An 11,262-nucleotide genomic window follows, 5' to 3' on the forward strand; every position below is an offset into this window, starting at 1 on the left:
CACATAGTTTTATATAGTTTAATACAGTTTTTAATCTATAGCAGAGGCTTAGTATCACGTTAGACTATTTTAAGAAATAGTGTCAATTAGCTGAAGAATCAGTCCATGTTAAAACTCTCTTTGTACCCAAAGAATGCTCTACACCATCTTTGTAGGATTAATTTTGCTCTCGTTCTGATGCTGTGTTTTGACTAGAGAAATGTTGGATTAAACAAATGTACAGATCCACTCTTGTTTCTTCTGCCTTGTCCAGTGTGACGAAAGCCTAATAAATACTCTGAGACTGAGGAAATTGCAAAGATTTAGGTACTTTGATGCCCTTAATGTATTTTTAACATTATAAGGAAATGGGAATTTCAGACATTTTCTGTATTTTTTCATAGCTTCAGACATAGTTAGCAAATCTCCATAATTTTACATGTTGCTCTAGTAATCTTATTGCTGTGATTGAGCCCCGTAATTGAAATACCTAAAATGAGCAGATGGCATTGAATCAAGTCTATTCCATTTCATCATAATCCACAGCTTTCTGTGGGAATGACCCATCGTTGGGTCATTAATCTTCAAATAAGCAACTGTAGAATGTATGACTAGTCACTCTCATAAAGCTGACAGGTAATTAAGATTTATATGAAATCTAAGATGAAATACTCAGAATTTTAGGATGGTTACTAATTCTGGCCATTTGGAGGACTGAATTCTGAAAGTGTGTATGTTTCAAACAGGAAGTGAAGTTGGGCAGGGAGAATTGGAATATTAATACTCGTTTTAGTTTTCCTTCTTATGGCAACAAATAAAGGAAGCAACAATGTTATATTATTTCAAAATATATGGGAGCTGTGCTTTTATACTGGTGTGACAGCTCATCTTCTAGGTAGCCTGAGGTTTCAACCAGAACTCCACCAGAATTTGAACGTTTCTAGTAATCTAGGGTGTCTCCCTCTTTTCCAGTGTTGACTAGAAAAAGAGAGAATACACCTTTCTTATATTTGTCAAAAGGCAAGAACTGGGGTTTGTATCCTTTGTTGTGCTTTATGAGGCACACACACACAAATTCTGAAATGAGTTGCTTTTCTGACCTTTTGGGGCAGTGCTATGATATGTAGGTGCATTAATTGCCTTTCATTTAAAAGCACCTGATTCTGGTGCATTTTCTTACAGGAAAATGTGATTTGTCTGAGGGAAGTGTTTTGAGTTTTATCAGCTGTTCGTGCAATGATCTGTGCATTTTGCTTTTAAGATTTTTTTTTCCCACTGAGTTGATTTAGAGCTTATTTAAGTACTGGTTAAGGCAGCAGCAAAGAGGAGTATTATTTTCAGAATCGTTAGTATCTTGCCAGTTCTTCTGTTGACCTTACCTTACAGTGGAATGACTAAAGTGTTTCTCTGAACTTAAATAAAAAAAAAAATCATTGCTGTCAGGACCAGCTTGAGCACACACAATGATAAATACCCTACTTTATTCTCGTCCACAAGGACAGAAACTGTCCTCTGAGATAGCAAAATTGCTCCTGAACCACGGGTTATTGCTGAACAAAAAAGAAAAATTCATGTTCATCTTTTAACTTTGGCAGAAGTAACTAACTTCTCTCTGCCAGATAGCATGAAGGTAGTAGTTGTAATGTTTCTTAATATTGCTATATCTTATTCTGAGAAGTAAACTTACTTGAAATAAAATGTGAAGTCGTAATCCAAATGCATTTTCTTTAGCTGGAATTGAATAGTTAACCTGTAACAAGGTCTGCCAATGAGAAAATGATAGTATTGAGCACCAAAAAGGCAGATGGTCTGCCTTAGACCAGTGTTCTAAGAAATAGTTGAATATGTAAAATGCGTTAAAGCATTAGAACAACTTCTTGCAAATCTTGTTTTACTGAGGAACATTTTTAGAAAATGGTTTTTTTGTTTGTTTTAACATATGGAAGACAAAGAGGTTTTCATTGAAAGATTTTTTTGGAAATTTTTCTTTTCAAATTAGAATGCTTATTTTGTGATGCAGTTAATGTCATTTATAAGCTTTGTCTCAAAAAATATTCATTAGTCTATTAAATATTTGTATTCAATTGTTACTGTAGAAAAATACCAATTATTGCAGCTGTAGAAACCTCCTTTTTCATCATTTCATGTTCAAAAATGTCAGAATTTTTGCTTTATACATCATAGTACTTGAATTTTCATGTTCAGTACTTTCACTTGTGAAGAGAAGGTTTACCTGAAAGTTAGAAAACTATATAAAAATTTGTTTATTGTTGAGAGCATTGAGAGGGTATTGCTTATTTTCCACATGCTGATGTTTTGTTTAAAATGCTCAAATTGGATATTAATTTAATAATTGTAATAATTTATTGTATAAACATAACCTAATCAAGACTATTTTGCTTTTGTTTCTACAGTCCATACAGTGACACTGTTTCTTAATATCTTTGGATGTTTGGCCTGGTTTTACGTTGATGCTACACGAGGGGTTGATTTTGGATTGAGTATTCTCTGGTTCTTGCTTTTTACCCCTTGTTCTTTTGTCTGCTGGTACAGACCACTTTATGGAGCTTTCAGGTAACAACTTCAGCTTGACTTGGGATATTTAAAAGCTTATCAAAATGCATTAACATTTCAGAATTTGCTTAATTATCATTATGATAATCCTTTAATATGCTTTCATTAGAAACAAGTAGTATGTTTGCCATTGATTCAGTTGTTGAATTTGAAATATACATGGCAATAGCTAGTAATGTCATGGAATAACCTTTAAAGTACTTACAGCTTCTACCATTGACAAAATATTTGCAGGAAATATGTAATTTTGTTGAAGTTAGTAAGGACTGATAACAGTTGTAAAGAAAATTCTCATTAAATCTCTTGTCCCTTCACAGCAAGAATTTGAGTAGGTTAATAGTCAAGAGTGTCTTAAATTTTTGGCTTCCTGAATGAACTTCATAAACAGCTACACTTAAAATTTTAAGTGATAGACACCTACAGTATCTGTAATTGAAGTAGCCTGAGATTCTTAAGATTGAATAGAACAGGTAGATAATAAACAAACTAGTATTTTTCCTATCTTGTAGCAATCTTTGCAGGCTTCATAAGTGTAAGGTGTGTGACAGGTTTGTGTTTAAGAGTAGAATGATGTGTTTCATGCAAAATTGAATTTTTTTGGTGAAGATCAGGATGCAGAGATTCCAGATCCTGTACTCTTATAGGATTTCTTGGGAACTTTTTTTTTTTAACATTGAAGTGATTCAGGATATTCTGAGTTAAAATGCCCTTATTCTTGTAGAGAAAGATTGATGGTCAGATACTGCAATTAAGTGTAACACTTAGACTAAATGAGATGTTTATTTTTGCTAACCAGGGGGATATTGGTGTGCCCACAAATCTTGGAGGAATCATATAGGTTACCTTGCATCTGCTCTGTAGTAAATCCCAAGCTTTCCTTAGTGAATATTGGTTGGCTGGAAAAGGAAAACTACTACTCGTATATTCAACTTTCAGTCAGTTGCTTAGCTGAAAACGAAATAGTTATTGAACTGAACTGATTGAATAGAAATTAGCAAACTCTCTTCTGCAGGAAGAGCTATTAAAGGCAAAATCTGATACTGTGAGTTAACTAAGTGATTTCTGCTTTCTTAAGGACTCCAGTAGCAAGCATATCATATGATAATTAGTTTTGATAGCAATAAATGGAGTCTTTGTTGAGATTTTGCCTGTACACTTATATGTGTCCGGGTTTTTTTTTTACCTTCAGTCTTTGTCAAGCTGACATTTTAGTAATTTAAACAGCAAACCTATTTTGTATATATTACTTCAAAGTAAAAGCTGCTTCACTATTCTGGTGTGTACTATGTTTCAGTAAATCCATATGAGATTTTATTTTCTTTTACAAGTAAAATATTTTATTCCCATCTTGCCCCCACTGTAAATTTCAGTCTAAAAGTGGACCAGAATTCTGTTCTTCATGCAGACTTACATGTTTAGTCAAAGAGACCCTGCTGTGTGCTGAACAGAACTGTTCTCACCTTTCATAGAGGTGCAGGTGGCAAAAATACTATATTAAAGAAGAAAGAGCAGCTCTTGTAAATAAACACTCTACAAAGCCACAGAATTGCTCATTTCAAGTCACTGTTGATAAATGAAAGGACTTTTCCTCTAGTTAATACAGAAGAAAGTTAGATTGGTACTATAGAACTTGCAAAAAATTATAATTAATATTCTGGCTGCTTTAATCTTTTCCCCCCGCCTCTTTCAGGAGTGACAGTTCATTCAGGTTCTTTGTGTTCTTCTTTGTATATATCTGTCAGTTTGCTGTACACGTACTTCAAGCTGCAGGATTTCAAAGATGGGGAAACTGGTAAGTATTCAGTTTGCTATAGTGCTGTACTGTCTGTAAGACAGACATTCATATTTGACTACAGTTGTATGTTTTAGAAGAAACATACAACATACATAAGAACATTGTGTTCACTGTTACATTTAACATTCAAAGGAAAGCATTTTTGGAGTGCTCTTAACTAGGAGAAGTGGGTGAAATTCATCCCAACAGTCTGAAGTACTGAACTATTCTTTTATACATTACCTCCTCTGTTTTGGTGGTATGAGGAGTTGTTACTCATTCTCTACTTAAGATAAAGGAAAGTGAAAAAAAATTTGTATATTTGCATATTATTTTGTATTCATTAGTTATTTTAATTATATTAATATACTACTTAGTGATGAAATTTGTGGCTAAAATTCAAAGAATGAATCAACAATGTATTTGGGTAAATATAGTGGTATATCTTTGATATTTGAAAAGTGCATTTGTCTGAGTCATCTCCATATTCTGTAAAAAGTTGATTTTACGTGAATCTTGTATGTATTTTATCTTTTATTTGAGCCTGTGACATCTGATATTTACATTTTACAAGGAAAAGCTGTAGGGAATCAATCACTGTCTTTGAAAAAAAGGAATTAACTGAAAGCATGGTTGTAGTAGCCAGCTGGTAACATGGAGACCTGTGACTGGCAGTACTGTAGTTGGAAAATTACACTTCTCTGTATCAGTACTTTTTGCTGTGAACCTCCAGACATATGTAAGGCAGACAGAACAGCATTGGGTTTAGAACTGTTGTGTAAGGAAAGATCCTGTTTTATTATTTTTGCTCTGGAATCTTCTATTTTGCTTTTTCATCCAAGCCTGTGTGCTTTTAAGCATGCTTGGGGAAGGGGTATGGAAAGTAGACAGATCATCAGAAAATGATAAGTACAGTTTGGATTTTGGAGGTTTTTGGTAGATTCCAGTGGCACATAGAGGATATCAAAGCAATTTGAAACAGGTAGAGGAAACTTTTAAGATTGGGAGAATTCACTACATTTTTTTGCTTTTTTTAATGTGGAAGAATCCATCTTAACATAGGGTTTTTTGGTCTTGAGGCAACTTGCTTTTTTACTTTTCAAGTCTGATACTGTTGGTGTCTGTTAGTGTTTCAATTCTGAAGAATGGGGAAATGTTTGAAGTAGATTCTGAGATAGCAGTCTTGTCTATTAGTTCAACTGATGCTATCTGCTTAAAAAATTATCATATTAACCTCAGTTGAGAAAGCATCACTGTGTAGATACAGTTAAATTGAGTCTTCCCACATAGAAGCTGTGTATGTGTGACATCTTTCTGTTTTACATTTATAGAAGTTAGAAGCTATGTTTTTAGGGATATTTTCTCTTCTTTGAATTCATGTAGTCTTAATCTAAAATGACAGTATGACAAAAAATCTGAAGAAGTTGATGAGCAACTCTAATTTCATCACAATTCTGCTCAAGGATAATAATCTTTACTACAATTTTTCATATAGTTTCACTGCATTCTTTGGGAAAAAATGGAAACTAAACTATAAAAGCATGTTATAGAACCAAATATGCTTATGTAAAATTCCCATGACTTTTTCTTCAAAAATATTCAAAGCTGATGAGAGTTTTTAAGTTTTCTTTGATGTGGATACCTTTGGTTGAATGATTCATTGCTGTGCTAGTAAAGTGTGTCCTTTCTCTTTCTTCAGTGGGTGGATTTCATCTCTAACTGGACTTAATAAGAGTATTCCTGTTGGCATTATGATGATAATCATAGCTGCACTTTTCACAGCATCTGCTGTTATCTCATTAGTTATGTTTAAAAAGGTGAGTTACATATTATTTCTATATTTGATCTGGATTTTGCTTTCTATCTTGAGAGAGGCACTCTTTCACAAAGAAGTGGGGATTAAATTACATTCTTGGAGGCAAGCCTTACCTATTAACAAGTGTATAATTTTGCTTATACTGTTGTGGACCTACAAAGTGGACATATGTCCTGCAAACTGAAATGGGGAAGGATAGCTCTGAATAAGAGAAATTGTGAAGGGGTTGGTGAATGCACTGGACACTGTGATTGTAGCTGTAGTTGCCAGGCTGTAATTTTGAAATCTGTGGTGATTAATCAGGCACAGGGAAGTGTGATTCAAGTGACTGCTAAGTTTCAGCTCTTATCAAAATCATTCCTATTAAAATCAATAAAAGAGGGGTCCCAGCACCTCAGAAAAGGATTTTTATTTCTCCACTTCATTATTTTATCATTTTATTGCCATTTAATGATTCCAGAGCATGAAAGTTCAAAGAAAGGTTCTTGTTTCTCATGGTTACTTTTGGTGAATTTCCATCCAAAAGATGTAAGTTTAGATACTGATGTGCTAGTAAATTTTTTATGTCATTGAGATGAAATGTAACCAAGAATTCTGCTGATGATGTGCTGGCAATTCGAATAATTCAACTTCAGAATTAGACTTAAAGATTTTCACATATACAAACTCTTCTAGGCTGTTTACAGTAAACTAGAAATTTTAGGTATTGCCTGGAGATGTCCTTTCATGTTTTCTGTATAAATATCAGTGGAGAAAGAAACAAGCAAGAAAAATGTATGGTGGAATATTTTTTTACACTTTTGTTATTGTATGCATCTAGATTCTTTCCAAAAACCTGCATACTCCTATGTGACCTGGTGTATCTTTATGGATGAGAAGTAGTCACATTTATAACAAAGAAAAAAATTTCAGCATTAATTTTCCTGCTACACTGGAATGAAAATGTCTGTGCAATATTATTTGACAACTTTATTGTGACTTGACTGAGCAAGAGACAGAAATAGCATTTGAATTTTAATACTTGGGTAATTGGAAGTTGCTCCGGATTTTTTGTTTGTCTGGTTTTGTTGGGTTTGTAAGTCACACCTGTAAATCATATTGTTTATACCTCTGGTTATTATGCTGAGTTATTGGTCATCACACTAGTTTAGCAGATACATATCTGTATAGTTATGATATTTTATACTTTTTTATATTCAGTCAGAGTATAACTTGTTCTTGTAACCAGTCAAGTAATTAAAATGTTTCTAAATATTGATGTAGAAAAAAGGTCACGAAATGTACATCACACACTTTAGTAAATCTTACGAGACCTCTCTGAACTTGCAGATAATTACAGGTATCCCCTGCAGTCAAACTGTGTGTGCAGCAGGGCAGTCAAAGTTCTCACAATGTGTGGCACTGTTTTCTTCACTGCTGTTCCCCCTCCCCAGGTGCACGGCCTCTACCGCACGACTGGTGCCAGCTTTGAGAAGGCGCAGCAGGAGTTTGCAACAGGAGTGATGTCCAACAAAACTGTACAAACTGCTGCGGCCAATGCCGCATCAACAGCAGCCACCAGCGCAGCCCAGAACGCGTTCAAGGGTAACCGGATGTAGGGGAACAAAGTCATCACGGTTCGCTTCGATTGTACTTTGTTTTCCAGTCGCTTACGTATTCCCTAAAAGTCTAGATCAAAATTCACACAGCATGTTCATCTCTTCTGCAGCTGTGCATGGGTAAAATGGGAAATGATTGGTTAATTTTATTATAAATTTATTTATTTTAAGAGGAAAACCATTTTTTGCCCTTCTTTTTAAGATGTTGCGTTCTGAAATAAAAAAGCTTTCCATATGTCATGGAGGATAAATAATTTCAGCAATTGGCCTGAGAATGAACTGTGGTACATAATGATCAAATAATTGTATTAACAAGTTTTTTAGTGGTTCACTCCAGTATTTTTTTAACTTCAGGAAAGCACTTTGGATCAATTATTTTTCTGCGTAAGAACTGATTTCCCAATTCCTACTATAAGAAGTGGGGTAAACTGAGAGATATAGAAAGTTAGGTTTGGCTACTGCTTTTGCAACTTCAGCAGTTGGTGGAGGTGAAATACAAGTAAGGAAGAGACTATAACTTTTTTTTTTTTTAAGGTAAGTCTTTTGATATAAACCTGTAAGTTTGCATGAATACTGTTATCTGAATTTGTTTAACTAGTTGTTTGGTCCAGAATTTACCTGCGCCACTTTATAGCATTTGTTTGTATCTATTTCCACATAGTATTCTCTACCTGTGAGAAATTACTATGGTGCATAAGCATTCTCTGTAATAGAATGTGTAATGCAGTGTACAGTTTAAGGAAGTTAACTGGTGGTTTCAGTTGCAGAGCTAAATGATTATGTATTTACTATTTTTCATTTCAGTGTTCATGTATTGGGGTAATAATTTTGCTGGAAAAGAAGCCAATATTGACTTTTAGAACACTAGTTTCTTGTCTGCCTTCCCTCTTCTATGTGCAGTGGGTTTTTTGTTCTATTTGGGATTTTTTGGGGGTTTGTTGTTTTTGTTTGTTTGTTTGTTTTTTGTTTTTTCAAGTATAGATTTGTGTTTAACAGTGGTACTGAATCTCTAGCCTGGTCAGTCACTCTGTTTACTGCTTGTCCAAACCCCTAAATATACAGTATTTAATTTTCTAACAGGAATATTGTCTAAAACCAAGCCCTTTAAGCAATGGCATTTAACAGACACTTGAATTAATTTTAATGTTAACTCAGCCATGTCTGTAGTGTGGTTTAAGCTGTGGGGAAAAAAGCTTTTAAACTATTTTGAATTGGCAAAGTGAGAAATGTTCATCTCTATTAAAGTTAAGTTTTTACTCATTGAACTGGAGGCCTGAGAGGTTAAATTGGTGCTGTGAAACCGAACAATCCATAATAATTTCACAGAATATTCTGAGTTGGAAGGGACCCAAAAGGATCATCAAGTCCAGCTCTTAAGTTAGTGGTCCATATGGGACTGAATGGCCCATAATGGGGATCAAACCCACAGCCTTGGTGTTATTAGCACCATGCTCTGACCAACTGAGCTACTCTCAGGGTGGCACATACCTTCGTAATATTCTAGAATATCATATAATCAGATTTTAGTATAGTGACATGTTTCTCTCCTTTGAAGATTGTTTATATTCTTGGATTGCTTCATGAGTCTTACATACAATACTTGGGCAGTTTTTCAAACCATTTTAGAAAATGAAAACAGGAAAGACAACATCCCACAACCTGTGTAAGTACATACCATGGCTGAAATTAATTCAGCTCTTAAGGTGAATCACCTTTAGTAAGACAGTGTAAAATTCTAAGCCTCCTCCATGTGCTGAATGTGAACGGAATTTCATGGATTCTTTTTCACTACACTCTATTCATAATAACAGAAGATCATTTAAAAAAAATACACCCCTAGCTTAATCCCTGGATCAGTAGTATACTGTTAGCATGAAGTCCTCTATTAGTCTCCTTTCTTTTACTAATTTCTTTAAATCCAACTTGAATTTGGATAAATGTCATAGCTTCACTTATGCTGAAGTTCATATTAATGAATCCACTTGCTTTAAATACTCTGTGTAACAAGGCCACTAAAATTTCATACTAGTGGACATGCTAGCAGTGAACTTAAATTTGTGTGGAGTGTTTTAAAGCTTTACAGATAAAAGTCACTGTTCTCTGCTGAGATTGGGCTCCATCCTTCTAGCAGCTGTATATCAAGATTGTTCTTTTCATAATATTTTAAACTTAACTTCAGAGTTGTATGTAGGAACTCTGCTATGGATTACTGTTAAATCTAAATTTAGGCAGTTCTTACGGTATTTCTTGGATAGGAATCCCAGGGACATCATCCTTACTATTTAACTGAAGTTGAAGATGGCATAATAGCATACATTACCAAAATATTTTATGGGGGGAAAAATACACATTAGGAATAATACCTGAATTTGACAGGTAGATTTTTTTCTTAAATGTTTAAAGGTTCCTTGAGGAAACGTATCTAATGTTCTGTGTCTAAGAATTGTTGATTTGTAATGTTGTGAGTTGGATGTATGGATTTAAGCCTTCTGAGTGAAATTCAAGGTTCTGTTACACATGAATTGTTTAGACCACAAATCTCTGACACTTTGCAGCCCAAAAAGGAGGGAGAAGTTTGTTTAACTTTGACAACAGAAGGCTGAGATTGGCTAAAATATTTTGTACCTAACAAATACTAGATTTTACAATCTCTTATTAATTAATCAGAGTATGGCGCCCACTTGAGTTGTCATTTTGTAGTATTGTGACAAACTGAGTAAAAAGTATGAAGTTTAAACACTGGAATGTCAGTAGTCATTGATCTGTAATTTAGCAGTTGTTTTTATTTATCCGAAGATGTTTGTATATTTTGTAAATTACTAACAATGCTCTGCCATCCTGGTGAATGTATATGGTTCTGCACTTCTGTCCCTTTGTTGCATGTCTGAGTAGTTCAGAAGTTTTGTATATTTATTGTATTAACACAGTGTCATAGAATAAAAAAAGACTTTTTTCCTGGGTGTTTGCTCTGTATAGTTTCAACCAATATGGGGATATTTCTTCTAACTGTCAGGATTATGTGCAGGGAGGATGATGTGTGTAAGTCTGACTTGCTTTTTATAATTCTGTATATAGATGCTGTAATTCTACTGTGAAATGGGGAAGCAAAAAGTCCACTATCAATAAATCTGGTTATTGAGAATTAGTCTACTCAGCTGTTAAAAAGAAAATTTTTAGAATACTTGCAGTTCACTTTCTTGTGCTGTAAACTCACGAGAGGTAAAATCTAACATGTTCTGTCATGTCTGAATGAAATCCTAGAGGTATTAAGTGACTCTTAATATTGAAAGTAAAATGAAGTTGCTGAAAACAGCATTGCTTTGGTAGTGTTTATTTTTCTAATTTGTGTCAATGATCAACATTTCTGTGTCACTGCTGTGTCTTGTTGGTTTGGTTTTTTTTGGGTTTTTTTGGTTTTTTTTTTAGGCACTATCACAATCTGTTGATTTTTTTTTTCATGTAATGTCAATTGTAGCACCTGCTCTCAGGTATACTGGGTTTTCTTTGAAGGGCAAAACAAC

At 34.2% G+C, this 11,262-nt stretch overlaps 1 protein-coding gene across 1 annotated transcript in view; it reads left to right on the top strand.

Moving 5' to 3' along the window:
* The window catches only part of SCAMP1 (secretory carrier membrane protein 1), a 28,130-nt gene extending 17,077 nt beyond the window's left edge, over positions 1 to 11,053 (top strand). Inside the window, exons 6-9 of the mRNA XM_008924714.2 lie at positions 2,394 to 2,553; positions 4,244 to 4,345; positions 6,027 to 6,144; positions 7,577 to 11,053. Of these exons, the coding sequence (XP_008922962.2) occupies positions 2,394 to 2,553; positions 4,244 to 4,345; positions 6,027 to 6,144; positions 7,577 to 7,741 (545 nt within the window). The 3' untranslated portion in view covers positions 7,742 to 11,053. The remainder of the gene's footprint in view (positions 1 to 2,393; positions 2,554 to 4,243; positions 4,346 to 6,026; positions 6,145 to 7,576) is intronic.
* The last annotated feature ends 209 nt before the right edge of the window (positions 11,054 to 11,262 follow it).

Source organism: Manacus vitellinus, unplaced genomic scaffold (genome assembly GCF_001715985.3).
Source record: "Manacus vitellinus isolate BGI_N305 unplaced genomic scaffold, ASM171598v3 scaffold_18_pilon, whole genome shotgun sequence".
NCBI lineage: Eukaryota > Metazoa > Chordata > Aves > Passeriformes > Pipridae > Manacus > Manacus vitellinus.